Source organism: Falco naumanni, chromosome 3 (assembly GCF_017639655.2).
Source record: "Falco naumanni isolate bFalNau1 chromosome 3, bFalNau1.pat, whole genome shotgun sequence".
Classification (NCBI taxonomy): Eukaryota; Metazoa; Chordata; class Aves; order Falconiformes; family Falconidae; genus Falco; species Falco naumanni.
Genome location: NC_054056.1, coordinates 4,349,520 through 4,364,750, shown reverse-complemented (window position 1 = coordinate 4,364,750; position 15,231 = coordinate 4,349,520). Strand labels below are relative to the sequence as shown.

At 46.9% G+C, this 15,231-nt stretch overlaps 1 protein-coding gene across 1 annotated transcript in view; it reads right to left on the bottom strand.

Moving 5' to 3' along the window:
* CSMD2 (CUB and Sushi multiple domains 2) overlaps nt 1–15,231 on the bottom strand; it is a 306,341-nt gene that overhangs the window by 170,483 nt on the left and 120,627 nt on the right. The window contains exon 6 of the mRNA XM_040588319.1: nt 936–1,048. Within this exon, the coding sequence (XP_040444253.1) occupies nt 936–1,048 (113 nt within the window). The remainder of the gene's footprint in view (nt 1–935; nt 1,049–15,231) is intronic.

Genomic DNA, 15,231 nt, shown 5'->3' with positions numbered 1-15,231 from the left:
CAATGGTGATTCACAGAGCCCACATGGAGGCCAGGACAACACAGCTCGGGCTAAAGGAACAGGGAACAAACAAATGGGGCGAGTTTGTAGATCCATCCAAGGAAACTCGGCTCCCTCTCTCTTCGTTCCCGTTAGTCCAGGGCTACGGCACCCTCCTCGCCACAGCCATCCTCCTTGCTTCTGAGGGGAGCTCTGCAGCACGCTGACACAAACCTGGAGGGTGGGCGAGGAACTGGGTGCCATCCCTGCTCCTTCCCCGCTTTGTTTTCCCTCTCCCTGATCCTGCCTCCGGCGCCACTGCCTGAAGCAACGCAACTCCCCTGCGCCCACAAAGTCCTTCCAGGTTCTTCAGCATCCCCAGAGAGGACAGCTCTGAGGAACCCGCTCTGGCGAGCGTTCAGCCCCAACAGGACGCACCGAATGGGTCACCGGGGCTGCCCGCACACCGCGGAGCACCACAGCATCCCAACTCCTCTGCCGGAGCATCTCCTCTCCCTCAACAGCATCTTAAGGACCCCAAACTGAAATCCACCCTTCCAGGGATGCCCGGTGAACCCGGAGCGGTTTACACCTCATTCAAAACAGACTCAGTTACCTCTCGCTTGAGCGGGGTGTAACGGCAGCGCAATCTCTGTGAGACCCTAAGACCACCCTTGGCCCGGGGGCACCCTGCCTGTATCCCCACATCCCACACGCTGCCAGCAGCGGGTACAGGACCCGCTCCTAACGAAGCACACAGTGCAAATGAATCTCCCTGTGGTACTCCCAACAGCAGTTCTGCACATGGCAACGCTTAGAGACCCCGCTGGAAAAACTGATGTTAACAGGATACGGAAGGGGATCATGCAGGAAGTTAACTGTAGGTTCCTGGGGGGGGGGAATAAAATTGGCTAAACACACACTGTGAATAGTGAGACAGGCCAGTGAGCGTTTACCTTGATACTGGGCACTGAATCCCTTCTGCCTGTGGTTGCCATCTGATGTGAAGTGAAGCCGCAGCCAGTTTTTACTGCTGATAACCGGGGCAGGCAAATTCATCCCAGTAAACCTGCAAGAAACCAACCAGTAACAGCCAAATGTTAGTGTGGTTGTACATGATACCCCAAATCCCTCCTCCTACAGGAACACAGGAAATCCTGAGCGAGTACCGCAGGCCCCAGGGATGCATCCCTGCACCCCGCGGATGCTCCTGTGCCTGCGCTGCCTGCCTTGCCTTCCCATCCAATGGTTACACAGTTGTTAATTCCCGGCGTTTCCAGTCCTTCCTCCTCAGGCAAAGGATACATATGGGGGGCTGAGCTGGGGGCTCACCAGGCGAACGGGATGGGCCCAGCTGGACAGCCTGGAGGCCTCCAGCCCTCTCCTACCTCGCCAAGAACATGTGGAAGGTACAGAACTGCTCCGAGCTAGAGAAGCACTACGTGTTTCCCCGGAGTAACAGCGCCTCGCGGCTCCGTCACCTTTTGTATCTCATTAGTATCATGCAGAAATGACAAAATCATCTCAGGGGACACGCTACAGCCAAGGTATGCAAGATGAGCTTGAGTCTCAAGCTTATTCAGTTCCCATCTTCATATTTGGTTAACCCAGTTTAAAAAAAAAAAAATAAAAAAAATGTTTGTTTTAACTGACAAAGAGAAAGGATTGCAAGAACGATTTTTTTACTGGAAATAGCCAGCAAGAAGCAATTATTTATGATCCATCCCAACCTGCAGAAGATTACAGCCATCAAACATGAGGTGGAAAGCTCCACAGCCCATTAGTAGTCCTTCAGCAACTGTTTCCTTCATACCTCTTTATACACTTTTTTTTATTATTTTTTTAAATATTATGCTGTTTGCTTTGTTAAACTCCCGATCATAACTCTTGGCTGAGTTGTCACATGCCAGGTCTCAGTCTGGAACAATGTTTACTTAAGTCACAGCACTCTTGAACTGAGGTATATAATGGAAACATTAACCGTGGTAGGGAGAACAACACTACCATGACAAAAGCTATTACGGAATCCTATTATTGTTAATGAAAGCCCATTTACATTTTTAATCATGGACTGTCACTTATTTAAAAATTACTGGCATTCCAATACCTATGCTTTTTTACGTGAAGGTAAAAGGATCCTGGAAATCTATCCCATTCAAAAGGCTACTTCAGATTTTATTACTACACATTTTCAACAGCAGAATCGATAGCCCAGAAAATATTATAAAAGCCCTCCGCTCCACTAACACCTCCAAAGGTGAATTTACCTCTTTCCAAGGCAAGCGGCAGGGAGCCAGGATGGTGCTTGGCAGCACATTTATTAATGGTAGAGGAACTGCAATGTAATCCTGCTCTACTAGTTAATGAAATAGCAGGGGTGATTGCGCTGCATAACTAATCCATCTCTGCCACCTACAGTACAGCCTTTAAACCTGGTGTTATCCTGTGGCTGAATTCTGCATAATTACAAAGCATGATGAAAACATTCTTTACGCTATAAAACTGTTTAAGACTGTTCCTGATCATTTCTCTATTGATTATTTTCATCTCAATTTTGCAGACCCTTTTGAAATACAAGGTGTAATAAAAATGGGTTCTGTAGGGCGTTGTGCCATCCTTGGATAACTCAAAGACAGCCGAACCAAATTAATTTGAAACTTTTTCAAATAACTGAGTTGAAACAAACATATCTGGGGCTGATGGAAAACATGGGATGCCTCAAACCAATTCTGAGAAAGTTACTATGGCTGGTTGTTATGACAACGTGTTTAAACTTAATACTCTTACCCCCAAAGGCTGTTTTATTATTTGTTCTGAATCAATAGTCAAACTTCTCATAAATAATCTTCAGGTATGCAGAGCCAAATTTTACTTTCATAACTGTGGAGAGCCAAGTAATTCAATCGCCTGATATAAAAACTAGAGAACAATAAAATTAACCTGCCTGAATGAGGCAGAATTTCACTCTTCTGTCCCCACACCCTATTTTTTAATATGCACATACTTTGGAGGAGTGGATTCACTAGCCTGCAGACTAGCAATCTACTTACACATACGTTTCAGGGATGCGAGTAGCCCGCTATTAACTTCCAAGGATCCCACATACATGAAGTGCTAGAATTTCACCAACCGAGTGCATTAACACCTCGAAAATCAATTAGACAAATGAATGGCTTGCACCTTCCTGCTACCTTTGCAACAGCACAAACAACTACTGAAGGCAAAAGCAGGAGGAGAGAAAAATAATCAATCACAACCATAGTGCTTCGTACCCACTTCACACTGCTATAAAAAAAATACAGAAGATTTAGGGTGAAGGAAAATGGTTCCCTGAATTTCCTGCATGTAAATTTTCATCAGCACCATATGTCATTTGCTTAAGACATTGACAGCTTCTTGAAAGGACTAAATCAGCCAAGAAATCACTATCAGGTCCTCATTTCCATACACACCACCGCTCAAACTCTCAGCACACAAAAAGACTCTATTCTCGAGGGTTCCAGCCTAACAGACTCCCTCTTCTCCCTTTTATCTCCCTGTTCTCTCATTTCGGAAGTCAAGCAGCTCCCTGTTAACGCCAGGTTATTTGGAACGAGTTTAGAGCCCAGGTCCTGCCGGCCAGCAGCAGCCGGCTCGGATTTTTGGATGGAAGGAACAGCTAAAACACGACGGCAGAGCACGAAGGTGCTTCCCTCGCCGCCCCAGCGCCTTCACCGAGCGGCAGGAATCCTGGTGGGATCACTGGGACAAGCATGTGGAAATGCACCAGGCAACAGGCGGAAACATGGATTTTGGAAGTGGTTTTTTTTTTTTTTTTTTTTTCAGAAAAAAATAAATGATTCCTGTTAACAGAATAGAATTAGTTCCAGAACACAAAGGTCTTTTTGATTAGCTTAATTGCTTGCGGAGATACGATTTCAGGCTCTGTACAGGCACTGAGCCCCGAGCCCCCACGTATACTCCCAAGGAAGGAAAACTCCATATGATGGAAATATAATATTTAATGTGTGAATGGTACTGCTCCCCCCAGCCGCACAGCAGTTGTAAACCTCCACGTGTGGAGCACTGAGTGGAGAAAAAGCCAAACCGCTGCAGGAGGGAACATGCTAGAAGGCACAGGCTTTCATTCCAAATTCCTGCACCTTGGCAGGGTCCAGCCAGCTGGCAAGCCACCCTCCACAACCAGGGACAGAGCATCCCAGTCTTCCAGCGCACCCCCCCCCACTGCCACCACTGCCTCTGCTGGTGGGCGATGCCAGGACCAAGGTTCCTTCCCACCGGATGGGTCAGGGGCAAAAAATATTCTGATGGATAAGGAATACCGTGGCTCAAGCGAGGCATTTAATGCAAATCATCAACGCTCACCTGCAGATAACCACTAGCTTCTCCCCATAAGGCTCCCACAGGTTTCAAATAATCGTTAGGAAGCATTAATAGTTAATTGATAATGGAATATTTAATTACAGATAAACACAGTTGAACTGAAGCAGCTGCATGGTCTTTGAATGCAAATGCCCTGGCTGCTCTTGATGAATCTCCAATGAAATGGGAAAGATGCTCAGCAGGCGAGAGTCGAGAGCAATCGCAAACGCCAGAGGAACATCTCAAGTCTCCTGCAGGAGCCACCACGGCTCGTCTGCACGCGGGGATAACGCCAGGCAGCACCAATTAGCACCGCTAAACCCACGGGCAGAGCGACAGCAGCCCAAGACAAAAAGGCCGGCGGCAAAGGCTGCGACAAGCTCCTGGGGAGGATGCTGACTGCACCGTGACACGGAGTACGCAACGGTGGCGCTGCCAACTTCCCAAGGTCACATTATTTTTCTTTATAAACCCAGGGCTGCTGCGCTGGCTTCGAGAAAAAGGAGGAGCCACCTTACAGAGACTTGGAAATGCACAGAGCTAATTAAAAGAAGCTGGAACGCCTTTCCACATTCCCCAGCACACTTCTGTACTACATTATGTGCTCGGAATTCTCAGCACCCACCATTAGCCCAAAAAGAGATTGAATTTCTAATAGTCCAGTGAGTCATGTAAATAAAAGCCCTTCTCTTCTGGACCTCTGCCACTGTATTTTTCAGTATTCCAGGCTTTTCCTTCTTTTTCCCCTCTTTTTTTTTTTTTTTTTTTAAATAAATCTATCAGCAATTTGAAAAAATTACCAAGCCTTTGTAATGTCCATTTCCCTCCCTCCCCCCCCCGCTTTCTTGCTGCCATCACCAGGAGATATGAATCACTTTATTAAATATTCAGCTTCCTGAATACGGCAACATGTTAACTGAAATCTAAGGCTTTGGAATGACTAAGTAGCAATGTAAGAACTATTTTTTAAGTAAAATCAATAACCATTACTCACTGATGGGAATTTGGTACCCATTTTACATTAAGCATTTTTTTAATCCTGGAATCACTTGTGAAAGAGATGTAACCGTGCTTCCACTCAAAAATCATTCCTGCAGCCGTGCCTTTCTGAGTCTGGAGCATCCGGAGAGGATGCTGAGGCCAGCAAGGCTGGGAAGGACCAGGCTCTTTGCTCTGTCTCCCCGCCTGGTGGCTGGGGATTGGGAGAACATCCTTCCTCCGAAAGTTGTTTCAGCCCGGCCCCACAAGGACCATGTTTCAGGATGCTCTGGCTTGTGCTCTAGCCATGAGAAGACCCTGAAAGCAAAACTGACCCTTCAAAGCACACCAAACACTTTGCACGAGGACAAGAACCCCTGAGAAGGTGCCTAACTTCAGGCTCTATAAGATATTGAATGACTTTGATCAAGTTTCAAGTGTCTTCAACACCAACATCAAGCAATCAGCGCGCAGAAATCAGCGCTGGGACAATGGGAACTTTTGTAATTGCTTGAAGCCTCGGGAAAACTCTATGGTAGGGAGGATTAAAAAAAAATAGCATTTTTTTTCTTGATGTCTAAGCCTGCCTTCTCTTCTCCTGCAATTTAAGCTCATCCTATGCACAGCGGAGAGAGAAGAGATTTTAGTTTTTTACATCGCGGTCCTCTGATAGAGAGACACTGGGCGCTTTGAGGACAGCAGGCTCCCGGCTCCCCACCGCCGCTGGTGAACGCTCCACATCAACAGCTTTGAACGTGAACCACCAATTTCAATCTCTGAATGAAGAGGAAAAAAAAATATAAACACTGCACTCAGCCTGCTGTGGGGGCAGCTGGGTCACCCCACTGCTGAACGAGGTCAGCGGGACAGACTGTACGTACGTTTGGGATGAGGATTCAAGTCCCACGCGTTTGTTGTAGCTGCGTGGCACGGAGGACTATGTCAGAAGACAAGAATTCCCGTGATTGCAAGTTTTAGAAGAGCCAGGGAGGGAGTTTTTTGGATTTTGGAATGAAGGGTCTTCCTGCTGCGGGCTGAGCCCCGGTGCCCTGTGCCCAGGTCTCCTGCCGCTGTACCAGGCACTGGATGTATTTACCTTCCTGATCATCTGCACTTCCAGCAAAACAAACCAACCCATCCAAGAAACCAAAACCACGCCGATACTCGGCCGTAACCCCCACCACACTCCTCCAGCAGCTCCCTCCTCCAGCCCACGCCGCCTGCTCAGCCAGCAACCCCTGCAGCACCAGCAGAATCACAAAATTCCACTTCCCCCCAAAAAAAAACCAGTCTTCTCCTTTGCCAGCACGGCTCTGAACCCTCACCCCAGCCCCCAGCCCGGCACGCCGTCTGCAAGGCTAGATGGCCTGTGAAAAATACCTCTCAAGCAACAGATTTTATCCCAAATACTTCCCAATATTGTTTTTAAACCAGAGCATTAAGGCATCCTTTCCTGAAGGGAAACTGAAGCCTCCGCATTACACGCAGCTCCTCCAATTCCTTTGCTGCGTAATACAGAAAGGTTAATGGTATCAAAACTCCTCTTTTGAGCAAAAGCAGTGAAGTGTGGCTTTCTCAACTATTTTCTTTATTTCTTTTCTTGCTCTTGTATTTCACATTGGATTCAGGCATTTAATATTTACGCCAGTCATTCAGCCATTCCTCCCTTGGCACAGTTAGTATTACTGTACATGGATGGCACCGATTAATCTGCATTCATGCACCATTATCTATTTACAATCCCAATTCCTGGCTTTAATTTGGTTCCACATGGAGAGGAAGAAAAGAAAAGAAAGAAAAAAAATCAATAAAATGTCAGCAAGTGAGCTAGAAGCTGCAGAATAGTGGAAGGAGATATTTGCAGACAGAAGATCCAATTTTAACTACCCTGAAATTTGATTACCACGAATTTGAGTGCAGTACTTAAGGAACCCAGAAACAACGAGCATCTCATTGCATGGATGCTGCACAAACCGACCATAGGAGAGTGTGGAGTCGAAGGTCACAACCAAAGGTAAGAACTGCACTTGAAATCACATTACTTCAAGTGATTTATTCTGAAATAATGGATTTAAGCACGAACTTGGAAGGCACACATGTGTCCTGGGCTGCCCAGAGGGAGGATGTAGTCAAACACCAGCTTCAGCGAGCCCCAATAAATAAAAGACAAAGTCACTGGGGCTGCCTTCCCCCGCCCCCCCCCCCCCCCCCCCCCCCCCCCAACTATTCTTCTTTTGGTTCACTCTTAACACAGAACAAGCTGAGCCCCCGAAGGAGGAGGTTACAATTCCAAGGTCACACCAGTATTAGCTCAGCACAGGGAGTTACACTCTGACCTTTTCAGATTCAGCAAAGATGCGTGTTGCATTTTCCAACAGCCTCATCGCTCTAGAATAAAGACTTTTTTTACAGCACCTGCTCTTGCTTAGGATTTTTCAGAAGACCATGAATCCTCGATTTGCACGGGCACGTCCAAGCACAAGCACTTGCAAGAACACCGGAGCATCGCTGCGCTCTTCATGCTTTACTGGAAAGGACTCGGGATGAGCCTTGCTCCCTGCTCCGACAACACCGTGCACCAGGCTGCCCACTTCCCAGCTGGGATTTCTCAGCCGCAAGCACAGGGCCACTATTCACGCCACCTTCCTACATCCCCTCGGCACGTGGCCATCTAACCACCAACCTGCTGATGACCAGTAGCATCGGCCAGTCCCTGACAGACATGGGGTCCCCCTAGAGCCTCCAACACTAACGTGGGGGAAACCATCTGATACTGCATCTTCCCGCAGCACAGCTGCACCTTTTCCTGCTTTTTAACCCAAACTGAGATCCGCTTTAGTCACTTTAGGTGCTTAACACCACCTGACAGTCATGGTCAATAGAGATTTAAAGAGAAGAGCATGGACACCTGGTAGTAGAACAAGACAAAAAAAAAATACACAAACACCTTAAATTTCGGGCCGTGGGTGCTTGGTTTAACCAGAACTGTTCGAGGTACAGAGTGATGCCAGCTCAGACCCCAGCAGCTTTGCAGCTCTTGATGGTCTTTATTACACTGAAGCGTTCTGACTATTCAGAGATTAATTTTCCTTCCAGTACAACTAGGGGACATATTGCAGAAGCTCTTGATATCTCCGTGTATTATTATTCACTTCACCTGTATTTTTAACTTTTCATCCAAACCTCTACTCAAATTATCATGAGAGCTGTACCATTAATTCTGAACATCTTACTTGAGCATGTCTACTCTCTTAAACAAAGTATACTTAAGCACCTCTAGACCTCATTTTTCGGTCGCAGGAGACATCCCATCACAATGGACTTCTACAAGGAAAATGAATAATTAGATCAAGTTATTGTTCCTCGCTAAACGCTGCAGGGATGGGAAGAACACCCTGCATCTTAAGTCTGGTTCAGCAGCACAGTTACACGAGCCCAGGAGATGCTCAGACGCTGCAGCGGGAGAGCTGCTCCCCACGGCTCCCCACGTCCTTGCAAGCGTCAGCCTGCCGGCGCGTAAATCCCCAGGGACTCCTGACTGTGAAGCATCCTATGAAAAAAAAGAAACAAACAACGAAACAAACCAAAAAACCCACCAGTTTGAAATCGATGAACTCCTTGGACCAGTCAGGTTTGTGTCTTGTCATCAAACGAAGCCCGTACCCCCTTCAAGGCTCCAAAGCCCTCTCCTTCCACTGCTTGGTTGGGAGGCTCCTCTAGAGGTCAACTTTGGCTCAGGGTCGATCGCTCAGGTCTCAAAGACCCACCGTGGGGCTCACGGGCCACCCTGACCCCAAGGACAGAGCTACGTAAGTTGTTGTCTGCAAGAGAGCCAGCGTTCTCCTCCTTTTCCAAGAGGAATGACATTTCACTTAAGTGGACAAGGGATTTTAGAAACAGAAGCGTGGAGACCTTCTTGGCACATTCAGAGACGCTGTGACCCTGCAAACCCCCACGAACCTGGTGACACCAGACCAGCTGGCGGTTATTGGAAACGACAGAAGATGAGAGATGCGCTCAAAAAGGGACCCGGTCCAGCAAAGGCCACCGCCCCGACCCAGGGCTGTGGTATCCGTTCCAGAATTCCCCTGATTCCATCTCACCTCAGCCTTAGCTCCTGGGTGCAGCCCAAGGGTGAACCCCTCCCCCGATGTCACCAGGTCACAGCACTTCTGGCCCCAAGCCCTCCGCCACCTTCTCGCTCTCCCAGCGGAGCCCCACTGATCTTGTGACAACAGAATTCAGCTTTAGCTTTAAGAGCAACAAATCGCTCCCAAAGCCTTCCAGTTCGCGTGGGACCTGCCTTCGCTCCTTCCAGAAGCCGCTGCTGGAAGGGAAAGCTGATTAATTTACCACTCACAGCTTGCTTAGCCCTCCCCTCCCCCCCCCCCCCCCCCCCCTTTTTTTTTTTGCCTTCCATCGAAAGATGAAAGTGATTCCATGCAGCCGCAAAACTTCAGTCGTTAACATCAACTTTAATTACTGCCAGCTCCCAGATAAATTTGCTGGCTTAAACCAAATCGATACCTTTTTTTTTTTTTTTTTTTTTTTTTTCTTCTTCTTCTTCCCAGGAACCTTTACACTGAAGTTCTTAATTCTTCATTTTTTAAGTGACATCTTTAAAGGAGTGTCAACCAAATCCCCAGCTGATTCGAGGCAATGCAGCTCCATCGGAGACAAAACCAGACTAATTCACGCTATACAGGGGATCTGACAATCTAATTTTGCTGCTGTTTTCCCTAACCTATGAAATGTTTCAAAATTATTTTAGTCTCTCATTAGTCTGAATTCTCTTGGATCCCTATGCTAGATTAATTATGGTCACTTTAATGAAAGAAATGATTAATTAGTCCACATGCATTTCTGAAACTGTCACAATAGAGCAATTCAACAGGTAAAATGGTCTCCAAGGAGTTTTTATAAATTTATCTGTTACTTATGCACATATCCACGCTCTACAGATAATTGCTTTCTCACATGTAATGGATATAGACAGGGTATTACATCCATATAGACACGTATGCAACATAGCCACACACGTTAAATATAAACAGAGCAAAGGGCTCACCTTGCAGGCAGATACTTTGCTTTCACAGCACTAACAGAATTTAGATTTTCACTTTCAGAGTAAAATCCTCTTCAACCTGAAGGCTGAACTTTACTTGCCACTCGCTGCAGCAACGAGCGAAATGCAGACGGTGCATAAAGGCAATGGTAAGGCACCGCCAAGCGTGGCTAAGGTCATACATCGGGTTTAAACTTCAAAACTGAAGATGTCGGAATAACTCTGAAATCTTTCAGACGCCCCCCCCGGTGACAGGCTGGAGGAAAGGGGGATCCCTCTGCTCCGCCACAGGCTACAGCGAGGGACCAAGTGCAGAACACGGGCTCGCTTCTGCACGGCAGGGCCGGGCCAGCCACATACCAGAAGCAAGAAAAATATAAAAAACCTCCCACCCTCTGTCGCTGGGGCCCCTCCAAGGGCCAGTCACATCAAAAATTATTCAGGGGAAAAGGCTCTTCCCCCCATACAACACAGCCGGCCGTGGCTGGCACGGCACTGCCCACAGGTCGATCCTGCAGGCTTCTTGTGGATGGGAAAAGGAGGGACACCCCCTACCCCACCCCCCCAAAGTAAAAGGGTCCTCAAAGTGACCCACCCTCACTGCAGAGTGCTTGAATGGGTGGAACTCAACTGACGGGTGGAACTCACTCAACTGACAGCACAACCGTGTGCTTACAGCGGAGCCCCATCAGCCACGATGCGCCGGACCGGGAGAGGAGACCGTGTCGCTGAAACGGGTGTGTTTTATTCCGTGAAATACCTACCCTAATACTCTCACTACGGAAACAGTATTTGGCTCTAGTCATACCCACCCCCCCCCCCCAAAAAAAAAAAAAAAAAAAAAAAAGGTAACAAATATGATTATATTTATTCTATTCAGGAGAAAACAAACACTAATTCAACACAACAGAGGAATGGCTAATGCAATTGAAGCTTACTAATGCTGCATTGCAAATCCCCCAAAGAAATCTGCTACAGCTTTATTACAATTTTCTCTAAACCCTTTCTGCCTTACTATCAGTGCTACAGAGATTGTTTTTTCTCAGTGCAGTTAGATGAGTTGATAACAAGAGAGACTATATTTATTACTAGATAAATAACAGCCATTGCCACCCCTGCGTGCAGAGAGATACACACTCACGTCTTTGTCAGTCTAACAGTGCACTTAAGTTCCATTAAACTTGGACTCTTTATGGATTAGGCTGGAAAGTCCTAGGGCACACTTTCACAACATCCACCCCACAAAATTCTGCAGACCGAGACCAAGAAGTTGAAAGACAATTTTAATTTTCTTCTAGATGGAATATTAGGAAAAAATTCTTCACTGGAAGGGTGATCAAGCATTGGAACAGGCTGCCCAGGGAGGTGGTGGGATTGCCATCCCTGGAGGTATTCCAAAACCACACAGTGGAGAGGCACGGGTTAGTGGTGGACTGGGCACTCCTGGGTTAATGGTTGGACTTTATGGTCCCAAAGGCCTTTTCCAACCTAAACGATCCTCTGAATTTCCGCCTCCCAGTTTCCCAGCTCACTAGCCACAGCCGTTACTTCCTTTGGGAACTGGAGCACAGTCGGGCCACCTCACCCTGGTTTTTAAAGACACAAACCTGACCGAACTGACACCCCCCACCACCCCCCTACTTTACCGTGTCACACTAAGCACGGAAGATGCTAAGCTTAAGTGACAACTGGAGTCTGGATTGAAGCTCGGCCGCATTCAGACCAGACACAGAGGTTCACGACTGTCCTGTTTTCTCCTAGAAACTCTGTTTTAGAGCCTGGCACTGCTCACAGTATGTTCTACTTGTGGATATCCTTTCGTCAAGTATTAGTTAGGCATTCAAAGGAAAAAAGGGACATATCCAAGTCTGCTCCGATACCCTATCAGGTTCTTCAAGAAACAGCATCTTTAGAAAAAGAGGTGAAGGGATGTAAAAGACCGTGACGTCTCTGAAGTCCCAAAGGATGCTTACAAGGTTTACCACCACATTCAGGATTTTAGCCACAAGTCATCTATCAGACACCACCGTGAGTCATATGTCATCGGCTGGCACCAAACCAGCCCACGTGCCATCTCTGAAGACTATTTTTCTGTCTTTTTTTTTCATATATTTGTGTAGTTTCTACAGAGGCTCTTCTACAGTGTAGGGGAAAAAAGTACCACAGAAACTAGGAGAAAACAAGATTTGCACACTGAACCTTACGTTACTGACAGCTCCATGAAGACACGCTAAAATTACAGCAGTCACGGCTGTGGAAATTACAACAGAATGCAAAGCAGCCTCAGGAAGAAAGGAACCAGAAACTGCAAGTTCTCCGAAGCAAAGCCTTATTTTCTGGCTTCACATTTAGCACAAAGGGATGTGCCTGCGACCAGAGTTTCTACATGAGTCTCCAACTTAACGCTGATAAGAAATAACGGCGTGCAAACGTACCAAACGCTGGAGCACGTCTTCGCAGGCACGCTGCTTCTGCCTCCCTTTTCAAGATGAAGGGAACTGACGGGCTGTGTGACAAGGCGAGGTGGTAAAGCCCCCTGAGAAAGGTGCAAGCCAGGTCTAATGGCTGCTGCCTCCAGGAAAAAGTCTGAACTAATCAAGTGATGAACGGCCCTGGGGCTCCAGCACGTCCCCAGCAGCTCCGTCCCCAGCAGCTCCATCCCCCGATCCTTCCCACCGGTTCCTCCAGAACAGGTCACTGATTTGTGAGAGCAGCACCGTACAGCCTAGGGAACAGTACGTCCTGCCCTGCCCCGCTCCATCTCCATCAGCTCAGAAGACGTTGAAGGTTTTATATATTTTTTTTATTTTATTTTGATCATTTCGAAGCATACACGAAGCTGGAATGATGGCAACGTCCCTCCTGGCCAAAAGTTACAGCCTACACAGACTGCTTACATGGTGCTCTTTTACCGTACTGAGTTCTTGGCTCTTGCTAAGACCACGAAAAAGTGCTGCCTTGTTATAAAAAGCACATTGAAAGACGGAACTTGGTTCACAACTTCTGTACTTCTAGGTATTTACATCCAACAACTACATTTCCCATCTTTTTAGCTCAAAATTGTTCTGTCTGCTATCACAGTCAAGACTGTTCTCCTTTGTTAACTTCCAACTGCAGCAGGGTGACACTTTTTGGTTGAAAAGACTTCAGCAGAACCATCTGCTTATTTACTCTAGATATTAATTCAGCATGAAGTCCAAAAAAGAAGAAAAGCCACATGACGGCTTTCAACCAAACCCACAGAAGCCACTTTGTCTCTAAACTCCAGCCTCAAACCTCTTCTAAATTCTTTCAGCAACGGCCACCTTCTGTCCCCTCCAGAGAGCAGCGAGTGTCACGGCACCCTGAAACACAGCACCGCTCTCAGCCCTTTCCAGCACCCGGCATCACCCACCACCACCTAGTGCCAGCCCTAACGCTCATCCCTGGATTCCTACTCAGCCCCCAGGATTTCTTTTGCCATGATGCCCAGACCCCAGACACAACCTGACCAAGCCATGCATTGAGGCAGGACCACCATCAGCTTCAGCAGCTTTTTGACCAGACTGTAGATCGATGTTCCAAGGGTGTTTTACAAGAGACAAAACCAAGGGTTTATCACTGCTCATGCAGAGCTGGCTGAGAACAAGCTGCAGTCTGCTCCATCATGTAAATGAGCTGCATCTCATAATTTTGAATAGCGGACCAAAGCCTGCCTCTCATTTACGCTCGGCAGCACAGGATCACATGCCAAGGCTAGAAAGTACAGAGAGCATCCCTCAGCCTCCTCCAAAGCAGCGCACAACCCTCTTCCCTCTTGAACATCTCTATCTGACAGTGATTCAACATGGTCGTTTAGCAGCCTCCTCCATTGCTTAAAAATTACCATGACAGGTATGGAATAGTTTCTTGTTCTAACCTTCAGCTACTACCAAGAGAAAGTAGTTTCCCTTCCTCCCTGGTATAGCCACGCATGTTTATATAGTGACTGTGTCTGCCTTCATCATCTTTTACATTCATCTCCATGGCAATTTTCTTTTCCAGACCTTGTTAGCTGCCTTTCTGGGAATTTATTTCCAATCTTACATTTATTCAGAACTGGCAATCCCTCCACATGCGACAGCTGCTGCAAAATTATATATATCCCATTAGCAAACAATACAACAACGTCTGAAAAACCTGTCTGTAAAGCTTGAAGAGGTTCGCTGGAAATTGGGATATATTTTTTTTCTTCTTTTAAATTAAACTCCCCAATTTCTGAATACAGACAGATTCTAGATATAAAAGGAAAAGTTTGCTCTTTATTTTTCCTTCGTGAAAAGTACTTTGGTTGATGGATGAGGTAGACTCCAGGGCAGTTGCAAAGGAGCTGCTCCATTTTGTCACATCGCCGCAGCCCTCCCACCGACCCCTTGCATATTTGCTCAACCTTTTCATTCAGGAAGAACGAGCAGAACCCTTTCCATTAAGAAAAAAAAAAAGTTGCTTCCACTCTCTTTTTCCTAAGCACGCTCTTGTGCCAGAAGTAATGGGAGCAGGAGAGGAAGAAACCTCCCGAGAACCACCCGCGGCACGAGCAGCGCACGCCGCAGTGCACAAACCAAACTTACCTGCTCCCCTCTAACAGCAGCACTGAAGGTTTGTCCTTAGACATTAGCCTCCTGGAATGGATTATTCAATCACAAAAATGACTTTCGTGCTGAACTTAAGCTGCCAAAACTTAAGCTTTAGGAATAATTAACTCTCTACCTGACAGTTACAAGCCCCTGCGCTCAGATGGGAAACCATGTAAAAATACCCTCCTCAATACTAGGGGAAAAACAAAACAAACCAAAACAAAAACAAAAAAAAGAGACTAAGAATGTCCT